General features: G+C 45.9%; 7 protein-coding genes across 7 annotated transcripts; 6 read left to right on the plus strand and 1 right to left on the minus strand.

Annotated features, from left to right (window-relative positions):
* Positions 1-983: 983 nt before the first annotated feature.
* On the plus strand, positions 984-1,627 carry ATNIH1004_009122 (uncharacterized protein; the record flags this gene model as incomplete). Its single annotated transcript, XM_033573720.1, has 2 exons — positions 984-1,552; positions 1,609-1,627. 2 exons carry the CDS (start codon positions 984-986, stop codon positions 1,625-1,627), a joined length of 588 nt encoding a protein of 195 aa, XP_033424272.1.
* A 2,057-nt stretch (positions 1,628-3,684) lies between these two features.
* ATNIH1004_009123 (uncharacterized protein) lies at positions 3,685-5,084 on the plus strand (the record flags this gene model as incomplete). Its single annotated transcript, XM_033573721.1, has 2 exons — positions 3,685-3,867; positions 3,927-5,084. 2 exons carry the CDS (start codon positions 3,685-3,687, stop codon positions 5,082-5,084), a joined length of 1,341 nt encoding a protein of 446 aa, XP_033424273.1.
* Positions 5,085-5,859: 775 nt separating this feature from the next.
* Positions 5,860-6,498, plus strand: ATNIH1004_009124 (MARVEL domain-containing protein; the record flags this gene model as incomplete). The annotated part of the gene is made up of 3 exons (XM_033573722.1): positions 5,860-5,895; positions 5,948-6,169; positions 6,232-6,498. The coding sequence occupies 3 exons, from the start codon at positions 5,860-5,862 to the stop codon at positions 6,496-6,498; spliced, it is 525 nt and encodes a 174-aa protein (XP_033424274.1).
* A 2,277-nt stretch (positions 6,499-8,775) lies between these two features.
* On the plus strand, positions 8,776-9,364 carry ATNIH1004_009125 (uncharacterized protein; the record flags this gene model as incomplete). Its single annotated transcript, XM_033573723.1, has 2 exons — positions 8,776-8,845; positions 8,901-9,364. 2 exons carry the CDS (start codon positions 8,776-8,778, stop codon positions 9,362-9,364), a joined length of 534 nt encoding a protein of 177 aa, XP_033424275.1.
* A 3,592-nt stretch (positions 9,365-12,956) lies between these two features.
* Positions 12,957-13,787, plus strand: ATNIH1004_009126 (uncharacterized protein; the record flags this gene model as incomplete). Its single annotated transcript, XM_033573724.1, has 2 exons — positions 12,957-13,251; positions 13,303-13,787. 2 exons carry the CDS (start codon positions 12,957-12,959, stop codon positions 13,785-13,787), a joined length of 780 nt encoding a protein of 259 aa, XP_033424276.1.
* A 1,342-nt stretch (positions 13,788-15,129) lies between these two features.
* On the plus strand, positions 15,130-16,563 carry ATNIH1004_009127 (uncharacterized protein; the record flags this gene model as incomplete). The annotated part of the gene is made up of 1 exon (XM_033573725.1): positions 15,130-16,563. The coding sequence occupies one exon, from the start codon at positions 15,130-15,132 to the stop codon at positions 16,561-16,563; it is 1,434 nt and encodes a 477-aa protein (XP_033424277.1).
* Positions 16,564-17,599: 1,036 nt separating this feature from the next.
* Positions 17,600-18,937, minus strand: ATNIH1004_009128 (TauD/TfdA dioxygenase family protein; the record flags this gene model as incomplete). Its single annotated transcript, XM_033573726.1, has 5 exons — positions 17,600-17,803; positions 17,855-17,958; positions 18,030-18,471; positions 18,560-18,654; positions 18,712-18,937. 5 exons carry the CDS (start codon positions 18,935-18,937, stop codon positions 17,600-17,602), a joined length of 1,071 nt encoding a protein of 356 aa, XP_033424278.1.
* Between the last annotated feature and the right edge of the window lie 938 nt (positions 18,938-19,875).

Below are 19,875 nucleotides of genomic sequence, written 5' to 3' on the forward strand. Positions count from 1 at the left end.
TCGGCTTGTTCTTGGTGGTTTGGCCGAAGACAACTAGTCGAAGCAGAAAACAGAAGACGGAAATGTCATAAATTTCCGGGTCCCCCCATCTCCCCTCATCTCTCCTGCCTCCGTTTCATCCAGCAACAATAGGCACACCCGATAAATGCAACCTTCCGGTGGAGATTCTTCTCAAGATAGCCGAGTATCTCGCACCACAGGACCAACCATTTGTTCCTGAGGGCCTTCCCCGGGATAGCCCGACTGCTCACATTCCGGCACACCTTTGCCCCGGACGGAAATGAAAACTCAGTGCTACAATTACTTGCCAAGCAAGGCAGAGCAGTTGACAGTTTGATCGTGCACATGATACCGAGGAAGACCTTCAACTATAATGTTGGGAAACAAGCTCAAAAAAATGCCACTGATGTTTGCTGCTCAATTTTCCGCTTACATTAAAAGATTAGCTCAAGGGGTTGTAGAGAAGGTATACAGTACAGTAATTAAGAGGGCGTAGTAAGACAAATCCCCTCAAGATGCAACTACTACGTTTCTGCCACCATCACTAATGTGGGCACTATATCATGTACCTAGTTAGCATTCTCCATAAAGGATTATTATAACATGAACCTACATTACACCCAGCTTGGGGCTGCTCTAGTGGTGACTAGGTTACTATAGAATGAATGCATGGCCTTCTATTATTAGTTGTTCGGCGTTACTATCTACATAGCAGACTAACTATACGAATAATTGCTAATCCAAAGAGTTGAGCAAGACAGCACACCGTATAATTAGCCAGTGCATATAAGGCTGAAACGGTTATCTCTAGACGGGACAGGGCGGGTATCGTCGCGCTGCATTGATTGGCTGCCTGAGGCCAGGTCAGAGGCCCAACCAAGAAACACTGGCGATCTTCATTTTGAATTCCTTCGACCCTCGTTTCTCCCCTCTCTCACTTCTTGCTCCTCGACTGCGTCGAATTCACCTATCCAGACCTCACCATGCCGTCGATTACCCGCTACCTGCTCCTCCCTTTCCTCTGCGTCTCTCCCATCCTCGCCGCCTTTCAACCCGATTATCAACGTATATTCGGCGAACCTTGCGCGACCCACGTGCAGGCAACACACAACATCATCGCCCCGATCGCCAGCGACCTCGTCAAAAAGGTCTGCAACCAGTGTGGCCCCGAGCGCATCAACTACGAATTGCTTCAAAAATCCGAGAACCACAACTACAACTGGGCCATCCTACAGCTGAAAGGCGTGGGCTTCGAGTTGCGCGAGTCCTACGTGCCGGAGAAACTCTTCAACCTCGTCTGGGATTTTTGTATCAAGAAGAAATGGGCGTCCAAGTCGCTGTGCGATGATGACTTCACCGAGTTTCGCGACTGCGTGCTGCACACGGGAGTGAACGAGATGGTCGGTCCCTTCAAGGCGTATAATGATCTGGTGCAGCGCCGGTGTCATAAGATGCCGGCTGCTGCTGCCAGGATGGTTCCCCTGGTGAAGGAAGAGGTGAATAGGTTTATGGAGAGTGTGTGTCCGAATGACCCGCAGGCTCGGGATGAGAGGTAAGTAGTTCTGATTTTATTCATCTGGCTGTTTTGACGGTCGCTAATGGTTGCAGTGTTTTGCATGAGCTGTAGTCGAATCGAATTGACGGATATGGGATGGGATCAACGGTCTATGGTGTACTCGCCTGTACAGTATCAGAGTATACTTAGAAATCGATACATATTTCATCTGCCTTTCGCTAGTGATTTATGTGCGTTTATCATTCGGATAGCGATCGGTTCCTATCTACAGGGTGCCTCCCGATCGTCTCCGCGCTAACACGAAGACCAAGACTGCAATGCAGTGTAGTAGCATACTTATGATATCTATTATTGAAGTCCCATCCGAATCGCAATTAATGATAGTGAACCGCCAAAGATGGCCCCTACTTCGAATACGCGAACGACACCCAGCTCTGAAAGTGAGTGGTATGACTGGGCCGGCGTTATCACCTCATGAAAGTATCACCGATTTTGTTTTGGTTGGATAGGCCCCTGACATCCGATCACGCACTAGGTAATTTTAGCTATTAATAACGCGATTATAATACTCATTCGAAAGGGCAAACAACGCCGTGTAATCATCAGGACCATTAAATAATGCGGTGGCCCCAAGGAAATTCGCTACTCGTTAGCTGTTGCTCAGGGGTTGGAACGACCATCGAGGCGGAGACGGCGCCGTCGATGGGTGACTTGTTTCCTTCTCTTTGACGTTGATGGAGAACTTCAAGAAGTCATCGACGTTGTCGAATAGCGGCAACTTATTCATGCACTCAGTGTTGTCGCGACGCCGGATGAGGTCACCCGCTCCAAAGTCACAAGTCATACGGACTCGGCATATCCAGGATGCCTAATAGCAACTCATATGTGGTGGCTGGTTAGGTAGGTTCCATGTCAATATAGAAAAATACATGAAATACCAAAATTAGTGCTCTCCTAGAGCCCATGGGTTTTAGGTAGCCGAGTAACTTTTCAAGTGCCTAAATCTTCATATGCACGCAACCTCGCAGTAAGTTACATCTCGTGCCTCTCTCTCGCATAGTGGTCTTCTTGGATCACCGCCATGATGCCAGTTCCTAGCGGGGGATCGTGTTCAAAATACGCTCTCCGGCCCTGTCTGTTCCGGCACAATCGTTGGCAGCATTGCGTTCTTCGGCAGCGGCGTAGATCTCGTCCACTAGATATGTGGTATAATATCACATTCTATCCCAAATCAGCGCTAATAGCTCCTATGAAAGAACCATTCAACAGCTGAAAACCTAGGCTCTTAGTGAGCCGTAATTTAGTAGTATCATAGAAGCCGGGAGCCTTAGCAATAGCTCATCCCTCCGGGTTACGGCATACAGGATCCATTTCCGAAATCCTTCTTCAGAAGCGTCCCTCCTCATGCGCAGAGTGGATGTAATTGCGATCCTATTACCCGTATGAGCTATAGTGATATCAAACTTTTTATGAAAACTGAGCAGGAAACATACTCTAGTAAAGCCTCGTGCAATTATATTAAATAGAGAATGATAGGATTGTATTATGTAGAAATATAATCCTAAAGGAAACCGTCCCGAGGTGGTCATAAAGGGGGGAAGCGGTCCTATATATACTGTATCCTGACTACTGGATTCACCTTGTTGCAGGAGTATTCTGATTCATTGATTGCTATTTGCAGTATGTTCAGACTCAATATTCACCTTGCTATTCAATATACCTATGCTGGTGGTACGTGAAACTTTGACTCTGTTGAATATTATGACTCATTTCTAACACTTGGCATGTGAATGAGACCCTCCATAGTGATCAAATCTATATACAGTTCTATGTGTTGTTTACTGAATAAATAGCCTGTTGTCCGGTTGAAAGATCAGCCGGCGGTTCTACCGGCGGGTCCGGTGAATCAATACGTAGCTTATATGCTGCGGGATCTTCAAGCAGTATTAGATATATCAGCCCTGGCGAGATAGTGATCCTAAAGCCTGATGAATTCCCCATAGTCACTTCCCTCATCCGCGGGAACGAGATCTGCTCCGGGGATTTGATTATTTAGGGTACTGGATCTGGCGTTGACTCCACTCCATTTCGAGGACTCTCACACCCAATCTTTCATCGGACTGGCATGATTCAGAAATTATAGCCTGTTCTAGGAATCAAATAGAACCATGGCAACCGGACATCTCTCAGAAGAGGATCTGAAAGCCCTTTACATCGGCAAAGACATCGCAAATCTGCCCAGGCCATGTGCCGTCCTTGATGCGGCGATCCTCCGACGCAACTGCGACAAGATGCGTCGTGCGATGAAGGCATTAAATGTCGGGTTCCGAGCACATGTCAAGACACACAAGGTAAGCCAATAAGCCATAACTCGACCTGAATAAATGCCGATCGATAGCTCACCATTCAGACATGGCAAGTCACCCAATTGCAGATGGGAGAGGAAAATACCGACGTCAATTTGGTCGCATCAACGGTGAACGAGATCGAGCATCTGGTTGTCCTGTTGAAGGATTTCAAGGCCAAAGGCCGTCGAATCAATGTCCTTTATGGCATCCCACTTGTGCCGTCGCAGGTTCCGCGGTTGGCGCAACTGGCTTGTGAATTGGGTGAAGGTAGCATTTCCGTGATGATCGACCACCCAGACCAATTGTCTTATCTGGAGAGGTTTTCTGCAATCACTCACTTTCCAGCGTGTGTCTTCCTCAAGGTGGATACGGGGTATCATCGCGCGGGACTGCCACCGATTGCATTAAACAAGAACGGCTTACTGGAGAAGCTTGCAGATGCAGAGAAATTGGGATTCGCTCGGCTCTTGGGAGTGTATTCGCACAGTAGCTTGAGTTATTCAGGAACCACACCACAACAGGCGATGGCCCACTTGACGTCGGAAATCATCGGGTGCAGGGACGCCGTGCAGCATCATCAGCATCTGTTGCCGCATAGGAAGCTGGTTCTTAGTGTCGGAGCAACCCCTCAGGCAGCTGCCATGCAGAATCTAGTACAAGAGAGGAAACCAACCCCAGAGACAAAGGCCTTGAAGGACTTGTTGCGCTGTCCACTTCCCAGCACAGACCTGGAGATTGAGCTCCACGCCGGCAATTATGCGGTGCTGGATATGCAGCAGCTGGAGACCAACGCGGACGCCAGAGGTAATCCCGAGGAGGAAATTGCCATCTCCGTCATTGCAGAGGTGTGCAGCTTGTACAATGACGGCGAGCGATCCCGACCTGAAGCGCTCCTTGCGGCGGGGACATTGGCTCTAGGTCGAGAACCTTGTCACAGTTACTCAGGATGGGGGGTGGTCGGAAATTGGCGAAGGGCAACTGCTACGCCTCGTCTGATTGTCGGACGCATCAGTCAAGAGCACTCGATCGTCTCGTGGGAGATGGAGAGCGATGAGATCCCAAAGATCCCGCTTGAGATATCCCAAGCGGTTCGCATCTATCCCAACCATGCCTGTATCACCGGCGCAATGTATGGATGGTACTGGATTGTAGACTCGAGTTTGGATGACGGTTCGAAAATTGTAGATGTTTGGATGAGAGCATCGGGATATCGCACCTGATCGGTTGACCTAATCGATCATTCACAGGAATCTGTTCTCGTATATGTATATACATAACTGTGGACGTATAGCTGAAATTGCAAATTCAAGAATGACTGTACTATTCTCTGTCCTCAGCCGATAGTCACCTTTTAATCTTACGGGCTTTGCTCCATGGCTGTACACATCCAAGGTTGCGACAGAATGCCCACATTGGGATAGGTCATTATTCTGCACAGTCATCATGATGAAACCCTAGCGGACTACTTCAAGGCAGTATTTGGGGCAGATAAAGGGAAAGCCTAGCACAGCCTTGTGGGCCAGAGAGGCCACGTTTGAGCGATTGCTCCTCTATCACGACGACCCTCATTTACTATATTTTGTACATCCGGCGCAGTTATTATTGCATGATTCCTTCTATCTCAAGAGCTGCAATTAACCAAGAGACCATTTACATGTGGATCGAAATTGCTTTAATTTCCCGCATCACCTCAATGGCTCAGTTAAGATGAGGCTTTGACGGCGGGAGATACGAAGGGGCCAAATAATATGAAACGCATCGATCACTATCCTCATGTCCTGACTGGGGTCCAACTCTTGGTTGTCTGAAGTTGATTGCTCGTATTCACTGACTGTGAAGGAATTGACGCAATCCACATTCTGCCTCGTTATGACCTGTCTAATAAAACCAACAAACCTTTCCCGTTCTTTCGAGGACTTCCTGCGTTTTGGAGCAAAACTACACACATAGAATAAACTGAGTGCGGGCATACATTCGCAATAAAACCAGCTCATAATGCAGGTCATCACTGTTGTTGTGCGTGTATTCCAGGTAAGAGAAGGCCACATTTCAGGTACAATTTCTCCCTTGCTGACTGTCTTAGATTATCTTTGCCACTATTGTCCTCGGGTTGTCCGTGACGCTCGCAAAGGGTCAAGCCATTGGCTCCGCGCCCGCCATAACAGGATACGCTGGATTCACAGGAGCCCTGGGGATTGTGGCTTCACTAGTTGGCATCGCTGCTTTATTTGTGTCTTCCCTGGACGGCCTAATCACTTGGATCTTGGATGGGCTGGCCAGCCTTGCTTTCCTGGCTGGTGGGATTGTACGTCACTATACCTTTCATACCGGTAGTCTTTCAGTCTGATCTGATGCTGACTTCACCAGGCCTTCGCAGTCATCCTCAAGGGAACCAACTGTGAAGACAAGTATACCATCTGGAACAACCAGATCCTCAGTGGCGGCTGCGTCACTGTCAAAGACGAACAGAGATGCTACAACAATGACCATCCAAATAATCTCAAGAGCCGATGTACCTCCGCCAAGGCAGACTCAGCCTTTATGTTTATCGACTTTGCGTTCTCTTTGGCGGTCATCGGGTGTTCATTTTTTCTCTCTGGACGAAGAGGAGTGGGTAGATCGAATGTGGTTTAAATGGGGTTCTTGATTTTGTATACATTTGTTTCCAGGAGAGTTTGTTGTGGTTTCTTTCAGCGTGGGATATATTGGATATTAAGATACTTAGTTGGGATGTCTATTACAAAAAGGAGTCGTTTTATGCAGTCTGGTTAGAACCACTATGTTACATTTAGAGCTCAAGTAAATTTTTCTATATTATTTTCAATTCTCCTTCTCCTTTCCATCTGCTCAGAGATGGACATTTCACTACCTTCTTTTATAGTTTCGTAGACAGTAGCTAATGATGACAGCGTCTTTCCAATGGATCCCTTTTTAGTATTCTCTTTCCTGCCATATCAATTCTCCGTTTGTTTTCACTATTTTTGTACTATTTAATTTGTATCTATCCTTCTCCGGCTGAGGTCTTTCTTCCTTCTACCTACCATCCTTTCTTCGCTTGAACTTTCTTTCTATATTTATCTTGGATCAAAACCATTCATTCATGGAGTAGCTCAACAAACTCGAAAGATCAAAGTAATTTCTGCCAGAATATCAGATTGTGATGTCGAGGAGGCGTTCCATTTTGCAAAGCCTAAAAGCGAATAGTAAGTTATTAAGTCCAACCTGCCAATCCATGTGCTGTAAGTATTTGTTCTTAGGATACTGAAGAAAACTTTCAGCTTGAAGTGGATCTAACTTGTATTCTGGCAACTGGCTATTATTAACTATGGAAGCTCACGGTTTGAGCCCAGATAAGATAGGCAGTCAGTCTATTATAGACCTATTATCAGAAAGATAAAGAGCCAGAAAGCTAGAGTTAACATGGTCAGAACATATCTAATTATCTAAGCAATTCTTCAAGTTTTATAAGATGGGAAAACAACTTGAAAAGTTTCGAGATTTATACTTCAGTGGCGGAGAGAAAGGGTTTCAATTTTCTCTGGCTAGGAGCCACTCGATCAAGCAATTAAGCTCAAACATTGAACAGGGCAAGAAAGAATATTTAGGACATTTAATTAGCGCATATATGTATTTATTGTGTTAAATGGAATATGACTATCGTGTTCTAGCGAGCCTTGGGGTAAATAGTCCAGTAAATTTTACTATGCAGCAGCTTTAATACAGTAAGCAGAACAGGAAAGAAGAAAAATAAGTAAATAATAGTGTGTTAATCTAAGTTTGCTTCTTTTCCTCCCCTACCTACTTCTACACTGCTAATTCTATTCGCGACAATAGTCATAACACGTGAAGTTCCTTTTTTGACAGTGGCGTTCTACGCAGAGCATAAGAATACTACCGGGCACATGATGACTTAAATAAGAAATGGTGATGGATACGGAAGAATAACCAGAATTTCGCAAGCCGACGTTTAGCACAGCAGGTCGGTCCAGTTCGGTATCTTCATCGTAAATAATAGGCGACACGGTCTGGAAGTCTTGGTAGTTTGCTCGGTTGGAACAAAGATATATAGGAATCATATCAATAGCGAGCAACGCAGAAAGACGCAGTGGACATTTACTAAGCCACCTCCTTCATATTAGTTAGTGTTTAGGCAACTGGGATAGAAGAATGTGTCTTACATCTTATGAAAGTCGGAAACTCATGCAAGGGGCAAGATGTATGACCCAACTTGTTGCCCTGATGTTGTACATTAGCATGTATCATCAATACCTTGCATAACACGCGCGCCTTAACTGATATTACATGCTCGGTTGAAGGGCTGTAAGGCACATTGATTTATATTGTTAATTAGATGTGTACCTCTAAATTGACCTACTAGTCAAATAGTTCAGTTTAGCTATGATCCATCCGCAAGATGACCCTTGTGAAAAATAAGTATAGAATCTATCCCTTGCGTTGTCTGCGCCTCTCAGTGTATTCAGATGTGGATAAGATTTTCCTATGATTGTAGCTGTGGTACAGTTGTAGGACGTCAGACATACAAAGCCACGTACACATTCTCGTCGGCAACCATAACTTCCTAAAAAGCGCGTCGAATACTTGATCGTCGCTGCCTTTGGATATAGTACCAGACAATTAGCTTCCATGCCTTTCCAACGTTACGCTAAGCAGGCCCAGGTGCAGTTGAATGAATATCCACGTAGCATCTAAGGAAGGCAACTAGGCAGTGTTAGCAGTGATGTATAGGGATGACGCGTATACAGACCCAATGCTTACGAATTCGGATGAAACTCAGGTATAAAGAGGGCTCTGAGATGCTTAATCCAAGACTCACCGACTCGATAAATTGCAATTCTCAGCATCACACTGGCTTCTCTTTCTAGCTATTCTGATCCATATTGAAACAGCAAAATGAAGGTGTCTGCACTTCTCTCTGCTATAGTCGCCGCTGGCCTAGTTTCAGCCGCACCTGTTGATTCCGGTACGTAAAACATCTACTCAGAAGCTATTTTACTGACTGGTTTTGCTCTTGAAAGGCAATCAAAATCTTTCTGTTCGCGACGTGATCCTCCCCGGTGGTATTCATGGGCTTCCGCCTCGCGATGCTACTGCGCCTGGCGGTATTCACATTCGGGATGACGCCCCGGAGGGAGGGCCCAGCAAAGCTAGTCATGGTGACGAAGACTACTGCGAGCAAGATGAGGATAAAGGAAAAGGCGACAGCCACCGAAATGATGGCCACGGAAATAGTGGTCATGGAAAGGGAAGCAATGGCACTGACTGGGCCATGGGGAACTATAAGAGAAGTCCAGTTCCTCAGGGCCAGGGGCAAGATGACCTACCCCATGGAAAGGATGACCTCCCTCATGGAAAAGATGACCTCCCTCATGGAAAAGATGACCTCCCTCATGGAAAAGATGACCTCCCTCATGGAAAGGAGGACCTCCCTCACGGGGAGAATGATTATGTTAGCGGCGAGGAGGTGAATCTTGGCCAGTAGAGCGTTATGCTAAATTCCAGCTAAATTATATGTTCGCCGAGATAGTAACTATTAAACGTTATGAGCAATACTGCCTAATTGAATAGCAGTGAAACCACAGAATTGTATATCCTGACCTTAGTGTTTTATCGATTGTGAAATTGAACATTATAAGGTGGGATTAGATTAAGTTGGTTGATTGACTTAATTAAACCAGCCACTCGTCCTAGGGGAATGATAGATGTATTCAGGCTTTTCGCGGTAGTAGGCTGCATGTAGTCCCCAAGTAACTTTTCAACATACACAGTTCAGACATAACCAAGTAATCAGAGCTGTCACCACAGGTATAGTGAACTCAACATTGTATACCAAACGCCGTTTCACAAGCACGGAGTGTTCTAGACAAAGTGGCAGGCACGCAGAATTTCCAATGTTCATATTCAAGCAGACAACACAAGACGGAGGTAACTTGAGGTAATAAGAGTTCTGGCGAAAAGCCACCCGAAGAGCCCTAATACCAGCTCTTAACCAACCAAAAAGCAGAGAGATGTCTAGAACACGCCAGCCAATCGAAGAGCACACGAAAGATCTGCAAGATTGGAGCAAAGCTACTTGCACAGATATTTCCTGCTTCAAAGTGTGAGTTACCAATAAATGCGAGGTCAATTGAAATCCGTACTAATGACAACTAGATTCACGGCATGCTTGTTCGTGGCTCCAACAGGCGGAGGGTATTTACTCTTCCTTTTCACTTCTTGACACACTCCCATAAACTCCTGTGAATAGGTTGTGCATGGCATATATGCATAGTATAGGCTGACTGGTAATATCATAGCATACTGTAGTAAAGGTCTCCCCTTCATCTTCCAATACGGTTCTTGTTTCGTGCCCATTCTTCAGCTGATTCTTCACTATCCAAATTATTAAGAGATACTGTCCAGTCTCTGTAAACTAAACGTCTGTCTACACCTACGGCTGAAAATCTGCTAACATCGATAATTCCAAATCTAAAATGGATACCGTTGGAAATATACACGACATTACAAAGGCAAGAGTTCACTTGGAGCCTATGGTAGTTTTTCTGCCGAACGGTATTATTCATGTTAAAAGATACTGAAAGGATCCTATCAAGGTGCTTCGTGATAGCTCAAGAGCCGAACTAACTAGAGAGCTACGGAGCTTTATTAAAATAAAGGTTGACTTTTTGACGATCCAAACATAGATGGTTCCACCAGTTAGAGTGATTTCGACATCATAAAATGGGGCAAGAAAAAAAAAAAAAAAAATGAATACGGTAAAAGGCAATGTCGAATTCATTTATCTAGAAGACAGCCGCCTTCCATGCTCTGAGATATCGTCGTGCATTTATCGGGGCATATGCTGTTTCTTTGCTGGGAGTCAAGAGAGCCACTACGATGTTGGAACGACGTGCTGTAGGGAGAAAATTCAAGCAACGTCTTGACGAACTTGGCAGGCACTGTATTCTCTCAAGGAACGACCCAAGTCTACGCAAAGTCGGCACAACTAAAACAACCGCTTACACTACAACTTGGCGAGGCCTAAGACTAAGTCTCCCAAGAAGACTGCCTCATCAAACGTACACACTTGACGTACTGTGAGAAAAAACGAACGTCCCCCCCCCCAAAACAAAATAAAAAGGTAAAATTATACAACAGCATGTAATTGTCGGTGCTCACCACTTCCAGCGTATTTATCCTTGCTGTTTTTGCCGCCGATGTTCCGCGCCTTCAGGTGATGGATTTAGGTGCGTGAATATTCTGTATCCGACTACCACAAGTCACTTTATGACAAGGGCATAAAGGAGCAGATAATTATTAGAGATACGCCCATATAAAGCAGTATTTCTCCTACCTTCGTTCTTCATCCTTCGTTAAATTCCAATCTAACTATTGCAATATGTCGGGTCCCGCAGCAAATCTTATATCTACAGTTAACCTTGGCGACTATGACAACAAAGAATTAAGAAGAGCATTACTTCGAAAACACAAGATGCTTATAAATGGCGACTTTAAAAACCTTGTTGTTCTTGTCAACTTCATCGGAGGTGTCTCGATCATCATATCAGCCTTGACACACCACACGTACTCTTTACGTAAAAGGGCATAGGGTAGGGACCAAAGAGGATGCATCTTATTAGTAGAAATGCTACCATTATTCTAAAACATATCGTCCGTTTAGTTGTACTAATCCACCCCAAAATCCGGGCGATCAAGTGGCTTAGACTCGACGCCAGGATTCTAGGTAAGCCTAGCGATGAGATCTTCAAGTCCCTGGTAGCAAAATTCGACGCAACATATATCAACAGTGAGAGGAACTTGCCATATTCTTCGTGGTCAGCATAGGGTGTGCACAATCACAGCTTTTCACTTTATTAGGAGAAGTTGTGACACTGGTCCCCTGCGGACAGGAGCAGTACTTCCAAGGGCAGGGCCCCATGACCACGCAGATTCGCGAGGGTCTCTCGGCCGAAGTAAAGTTCCAACATTATTGTCTGTTGCAATTGGAGGGTAAAAAATCGGAGTGCGAAGTGAAAGGGTGTGAGGAGGAAGGGTGTAAAAAAAAGGAAAAGGTAAAGACAGCGGAGGAATAGAAGATAGAGATGATGGAAACGAGAGGTTGAAGATCAATGGCTCAGCCATCGTTGTGTTGGATGCCCTTGAAATATTATTACATCACTTATTCCTGAGCGCTTGAGGTCACAAACAAAATCACTCTATCTTGAGAGTTGTTACCACTAATATCAACATCGTCTTGAGGAGTCTCATAGGTTGTTAGAATATTGTACTTAGCAGCTTACCCTCAGCCCACAATATATATATGATTCTCTAGAAAGATACTAATCTTCACAAGAGCATCATTCCAGTTGAAGGTGAAAATGATGGGGCGCGTGTGAGAAGGAAAGTGAGGAGTCGAGGTTAGCTGCGATGAGCTCACCAAGTCAGTTACACACTTACCTGGTGAATACGTAGGTTGTTACATAAATTCCATTAATGACTCCCGCGGGAAAAGATTAGTTTCAATGTAGTTAGACACATTAGTTACTATAAAGGCAAAAAACAAAAATAATAATTGAAAAATATAACATACAACAGCCGGGATTCGCTGGTGGTCACCCACCCAACTACTAACCGGCCGGCGTGTGGCTTGTGTGCGGTCAATACCCCGGTGGGTGCCTCTAAAGGTGCTCCCTGGTGCTCCCGACCGGGCCCTGCCGCGACTAGCGTGTGTGCGGTTTAGATGCCTGGTGCTCCCTGGTGCTCCCTGGCACTAGCACTCAGCTACTGGGGCGGTGCACGCTGATCGCCCTACTTCGAGTTCTCCTGCCCCGCTAGTCATGTATACGAAGCTGATCATTGGCCTAAAACCCGTCTGCTGAGACAGTCGGCGTCTGAAGCAGAAGCGTCTCTCCCCTGTAGCCTTTAGGCAGCAGGATTTCGACGACGCTGCCGGACGTACTACGAAGTAAGCAAGGTGAATACACGTGACCTTTATGGTCCTCGATCTCGAAATCCCAAGATTTGTGCCATTGTGGTCACTCATTTATCTAGATTACTTCGCTATACAGTACATGCATCAGGCCGTGAATCGCGCTATGAAAATCGACGCCCTGCTGGAGACTCTAAGGGACCTCGATGGGTCTCAGAATCTTGACGTTGACTGCAAGAAATTTGGACCCCAAGTTTTAGAGAAGCAGATAAACTGTACGCAAATACGAACTCCCCCCAGCAAAATAATCTCTCAGGGAGAGGAGCGTGGAGAACTGGTCGAGTCCGATACAACATGTCCAGATGTCCGGCCAAGGGTAACCCTCTCCCGTACTGGAAATGGAAATCGGAAACGAAGGGAATGGCGGTCAATATGTCGCAACCGTTTGTCACGACATATCGGTACGACCAAAAGTTGACTAAATGCAATGAATGCTGACAAATGTTTGGCAGGAGAAAGCCTAGGAATCCAGGTCAAGCCGTCTGAAGTACGTCTTAAAGCTGGTGACGAATACGCGCCGTATGCATGGCAAATCGATGATCCTTCAATAAAGCCGCTCTTTGACAAACAGATAAGTAAGCACTCTGTTGGTGCATATATAGCACTGTACCAATATGTTGGGCGTTCTTTCCGGGCAATCCATCCTCAAGATCTTATGAAGGCAGTGGAGCCGTCCAATAATTCTACCTGCCAAGATTCATGTCCAGGCCAATCTGTTGTCGAACATCAGTGCCGGGCTTTAGAACCAGCAGCCGCTCAGCAGCTACAAGACCTAGAGACGGACAGTACAAAGTTGCTGGAACGGTTAGAGCAGGCAAAAACAAGAGCCCTTAGCCGGACCTGGGCGGATACCGATTTCCAAACAGAGATGCTTCTATCAATCATTCGAGATGCACAGACAATTATTAGAACACATCAGCGCCTTCTTGCCGTGTAATGTCTAACCGGGTGTTATATACTTTCAACTTCATTTTCAGCCAACTCAATGATTATTTCCTTCACTGGCCATTCCACAGTCTCCGGCCTCGGCCATATCTTTCCTTAGAATTTATGCAGGATGCGGTCGGCATGATATCGATATCTGTTCCGTTGAAGTTTGTTAGGATTTGTCGGCTAGGCCATGCGTCCTCACCTTCAGATCCAGATAGCTCCTACAAATTTTTTTTTCCCATCAAATCTACATGTTGCTTAGATGACTTCCAAATACTCTATATTCTAGAGACAACTGCATTTGAGATGGTCTGCTCTACGCCTGAAGAGTGTGAAGCCCACAGTACCCATCCACTCACTAGTTTTCAAAAGTGGGGTGCTCACAAATATTGTTTACCTCTTACTATCGTTGTTGGGTGTTGCAATCCAATTATTAGTAGTGGTAGTGAGGGTAGTCCGCATGCTCCACCTCCTAATTAACATATAGGCCAAGGTGGGGGCACGGCGGATCCGATGGGCGTTAAACAATACAATAAGAGCATTGGGTGTTATGTTGAACAAAATTCACGAAGATGTCGGTCGGAAGGAAGGTGGGGGACGGAGAAAGTAATAATTTACTTAGAAATTGATGAAGGCTTCTAGGCGCTTCTTACGCAAATTTCAATTTCACATATTCATACCGTACGACCTGTTTCTGCCATACTATAACTCATCACAAGTTCAAGTCATCTAAGTAGTTCTGCTAAATACAGTGCACTCGCAATTTAATATTGGATAAAGGAAGCTGGTCGATATTGTACATATGTCTCTCATACAGAAACTAAACCCTGTAGCGCAACTCCACGGACTCCACCGATAATTGTTGAAAACATATTTTCAATTCCTAAAATTGGCGATGAGTTAACAAGAGTCAGACTCATTGCACCGAGATGAGGTGCAATCTAGTCATCTAATAGACAGTACCTAACAAATTTACCTAGCTACTCCGTAATCCCTACACATGCATTTTCCTTATCACGCGAGTTCCGTCAATTCGTCTCTATTCGAGTTTTGGACCACCCCCACTGTAGGCACATCCATCACCACGAGTTGCGAGAAAGGCGTTTCCGGGTGATACCGTCGTGGAATCTTACCATTTGACAATTACCCCCCATGAATGAAGGGTAATGCTATGCTACCACATGCATATCCCCTCTGCCAGTGCAGGAATCATGGTTACAATGCCCCAATCTGCACGCCCTGCTTGTATAGTACTTAACAAGGACGCCCAAACCCCGCTTCGTACTCTCCTATAATCCAATACCAAAATTGTTGATAGTTTAAGGCGCTAGAGAAATATCTCCGAAACAATGCAGATTAGCTTCCAGTCAAGCCTCCTGCTGGCTCTAACGGCCATTCCCTTAACGGATGTAACTTCCGCAGAGAAGATCCTCGGAGCTTATATCTTTGCTCGTCATGGTGATCGCACCCCCAAAGTGCTGGGAAACACTCAGCTCACCGACCTTGGCTATAGTGAGGTCTACCAGGCTGGTAGCTACTACCACAGTCGATACATTAACTCGACATCCTCGCAGCACATTGAGGGCATCAGTGATACAGTTGTCAATCTGAAACAGATCACCGCCACGGTGCCTTCAGATACGGTTCTGCAGAACTCAGGAATTGGTTTCCTGCAGGGTCTCTACCCGCCCGTTGGCAAAGCCGCTAACCAGACCCTGGCCAACAGAACAACTATTGAGACGCCCTTGGATGGCTACCAGCTCATACCCCTGAACCTCATCTCAAATGGAAGACACAGTGAAGATGACTCCTGGCTGCAGGATTCGACTGACTGCTTAAATGCTAAAGTCAGCAGTAACAACTATTACATCTCACCGCTGTATAACAACCTTCTGCATTCCACCAACGACTTTTACAACACCCTCTCAGACGCACTAAACGGCACATTCACTGAGTCAAATATAAGTTTCAGGAGCGCCTACACCATTTTCGACTATTTCAACTTCGCCAAGATCCACAACACAACTGACATCCTCACAAACGACCAACTGCACCGTCTCTTCCTCCTAGCCAACATTGAGCAATATAATCTAGCCTACAACTCATCTGACACAGTCCGCGCCATTGCAGGCTCGCAACTCGCTGGAGAAATACTTGAAGCTCTCAATGAAACGATTACTAGCCAAGGGCAAAAAAAATTGAATATTCAATTCGGCTCCTACGGAACATTTCTCTCGTACTTCGGGCTGGCCGAACTGCCGACAGCAAACGTTAACTTCACCGGAATCCCAGACTACGCTTCTTCCATGGCCTGGGAACTAGTCACCAACTCGACCACCGACAGATTCCCAGATGCGTCCGAGATCAACGTCCGTTTTATCTTCCACAACGGAACAGCCACCGGCTCAGGCCATCCTCGGGAGTACCCTCTGTACGGACAGACGAGCAACACTATTCCCTGGTCTATGTTCGCGGCAGAGACGAAGAAAATCGCTGTTATTTCTAACGAAGAGTGGTGTAAAGCATGCGGTAATAGCGATGGCAAGTGCGCGTCAGTTTCCTCTTCTAACTCGGGCTCAGGCTATGCAGGATCTGGCTCGAAGAGCAATGGTGGTATGTCCAGGCCTGTGGCAGGCGTTATTGGTGCTATGGTTGCGCTTGTGGTAATCTTTGGTCTGGAGGCGCTCTTCCTTCTTCTGGGTGGTTTCAGAATTACCAAGAAGTGCAATGCCCATGCTGAAGGTCATACTTCAGTCGTTACGGAGACCAAATCTACTGCCTAGAGCGATACTATTGTGGAGCAGGCTGCAGGTTCTAAGCTGAAAAACTGTGGACATAATTGGTGGGTGCCAGAGGCCGATCGTTCAGTTAAATATTGCTAGTAACTATTATGAACTTGATTATGATGCATCGTATGAAAAGTTCAATGAATTGCAACGGAAACAAAGCCTTCGTAGGTCAGTTTGGCAAATGCCTTGCTCGAGAGTGGCGAGAATTTGCGCGGGTGGATATTGTCTGTCTCTCCTAGATTCTCTGATACCAACAAAATGGGAGCAAATCTGCTCGCAGTTAATGAAATCTACTGCATGGCTGCGGTGTACCTACACTATAGTGCAGACATACTACCGGCACAGCCAAGAATAATATTAATATCCAAGTCACCTCTACTGGTTGGACTGGATGATGACCCTTAGCAATATAGAGATGCAATAGAGACTGAATATTCCTGTATAGCTAGGTTTACCCAGCAAGAAATCTGTTGCTTCTGCTCCTTGGCGGCTTCGTAGAGCTCGACAGGAAACCGGCAATAGCTTTGGAAATTAGAAACTCTGGATAACCTTAATTTCCAGCCATCTAGTTTCGGTAATTCGCAAGACTGGTGTGCGGTGTTATTATTATTATAACTAGTCAAGTTTATTATCTTTATGCCGAGGTTCTTCGGATATGAAAGACTGCAAGTCGTAGGTTGTAGCCTGGACATATTCCAATGCACGCCTGACGACCGTTCTACATCTTTGCCGCGCCCTACTCGTCTTGCTGAGTAGGGCTTTTCGGACCACCTTGGCCCTCATCAGTTTATTGGAGCTCGTTAAATGATGACACTCACTTAGTTTGTTGTTGCTCATGGGACTGCTGGCTGCAGCACCAATCCATAGACAGTCTACGGAATTATTATCTAAGAATTATTATTTCATCTAAACATACAGGTTAATTCTCTTGTATAATAAATGTCAACATTAACTAGGTTCGAATGCATTTGCAGAAACATGTGATCCGTACTACTGCTGCTCTTGTCGTAAAGCGCGTGAAATTATGCGTTTAAGCTCCCCGCAGGGCGTGCCTTCTCGATGTAGACTGGAGATCTAAATAAGGAGCTTCTCCTAAACTGCAAACCCGATCGCCAGCCCGGGCCTCGACATAGTCGTATGTAGCGCAATGCCAGGTGGACCTGTTATCCCAGATTGCCATGTCGTTTTTTTCCCATTTGAATCGAACTTGGGCGTCATGATTTTGGGTCACAAGCTACGAATGGTTAGTACCAAGGCCGCTCGCTGGGTGCGCTGAACAACTTACATTGAACAGATAACTGAGGAGCACATCTGACTCGTCTTTTGTAACGCCGTTGATGCGTTTGGTAAATCCTTTGTTTACGTATACAGACTTCCAACCCGTCACGGCTATTGCCCAGTTAGCGTCTTAGGGAAGGACAGGCAGAGACCTTTGGTAAAAGAGGAGAAAAGTAACATACGATTAGTTCTGATGACGGGGTGAGTTGCAGTCAGCTTCTCGCCGTAGTTCAGGGGCGACCCTCTGGCTCCCCTTCGCAATGGGTTACCCAATCTCCGCGCCTCATCATGGAAAAAGGTAGCGTCATGTGTGGCTGTCAACAATTCCAGGAATGCAGCCATTTCCGGCGATAGCCTATCATATATCTCGTAACCTGAAGCCCAGAGAGTGTCTCCTCCTGTCTGAGGGAGAGTGTGAATTTTGAGCATAGCGTAGTCAGATGGGACGAGCTCAAAACTAATGTCGGTATGCCACCCTACTGAAGAAAATCGGCTAGTGTCACTGAGCTGACGTGTGAGACCGCCTCCCCTCTTCTGCTTCTCGCTGCTGATGATGCTAATTTGATCCCCAAGCTCACTTCCCTCTTCCGTCAGAGGATGGACATGGAGACCTGATGACTCGGGCTGTCATTGAGTGGTCAGTCTAGGGCTCCATTAAATACAAGAGCTGAAGACTTGGGCAACTATGCCAAAAGGGAAATATGCAACCTACGCATCCTGCGAGAAGGGTTAGTTTCTCCCCAAATTCCCGCATTTGGTGTGGTGTCACATCTTGATTGCGCAAAAATATAACTCCCCGTTTTGAAACTAACAACGTCAGAATAAGTCTGCAAATAGAGGAATAAAGTGAGAAACCCAACATACTAGATACTGCCAAGTCCTTGATAATCTGGTCACTTTGCTTCGATTGCAGAATTTCTGCAACTTGAATTCCCTTATATTCTGTACCGATCACAGGGGTGAGGTCCTGATGAAAATATAGATCCAGACTCCCTGAGTATTCCAGAGGCTGTGTAATTCGTGGACGGGCTTGTTCATGGCCACCCCGAATAGTGGGGATATTATTCTCGGAAACCGTTGACATGGACATAGATTTACTGGCTAGAATATGGGACAACTGAAAAGAGTACCAGTTTGCTTTACAACCGTAGATTTAATATATCAGCAATGAGGGTTTGCGTCGTTTATATAGTTATCTTCATTAAATATATTCCACACCTTATTCCTATTCACGTTTTAAAACGATTCGACAGGCCTTTCCCCACCGCCACAACAACCCCGACAGAACAAATTAAAGAAAGGGAAAAACAAAAAAAAAAAAAAAAAATGCTGCCTTTCCAGATTCTAGCCAACATGGATATGGGTGACAGATGACGAGGAACCAGATGCCACGGACTCATCTATCATAGGCTCCCTATCCCCCTCTCAAAACCACTCCCTGCAATACGCCTATTTCGTGGGGCTCCTCATCAGATGCCAGCCAAAACCAACAGACGGTGCAGTCATCGGTGGGGTGTCGGCGAAATTTTCGGAGTTGCTTGGCTCCCCCATTCTGCGCCACATACTTACTAGCGCGTTCTCTCACACCCACAAATGAGCAGACACCAACCAGTACATCCTGGAATCTCAGGCTCTATTATCAGTGACCAGAAACAACTATTGTTAGCATTTCTCCGGGGTCACTCGCCTTGACCCCTTTGCCCCTGGAGTTGCCTCAAGAAGGTTCGTCTGTGCAAGTCGGTGGGTTGGATCTCCATTGCTACAAGGAAAAATTACATCATCTCTTGCATATATAGTGGATGGCTATTGTTACGGCAAGCAGACTCATCTGATCGAAATGAGGCACTAAAGTTGTTTCTCTCAGACTCTGTGGGATTACTGGCCAGATCGCTTCCAGATTCGTACTAGCCATATTTCTCGGTGATGATGTGCTCGGCGACCTCTTTGATGCAATGCAAGTCTCCTTTGGGATCTATGTTGGTGGTGGGCGCTGGTCGTAAGGAACTCCACAAATCTGTTTGGCTGAAT

Source organism: Aspergillus tanneri (genome assembly GCF_003426965.1).
Source record: "Aspergillus tanneri strain NIH1004 chromosome Unknown AapTan_6_pilon_pilon_pilon, whole genome shotgun sequence".
Classification (NCBI taxonomy): domain Eukaryota; kingdom Fungi; phylum Ascomycota; class Eurotiomycetes; order Eurotiales; family Aspergillaceae; genus Aspergillus; species Aspergillus tanneri.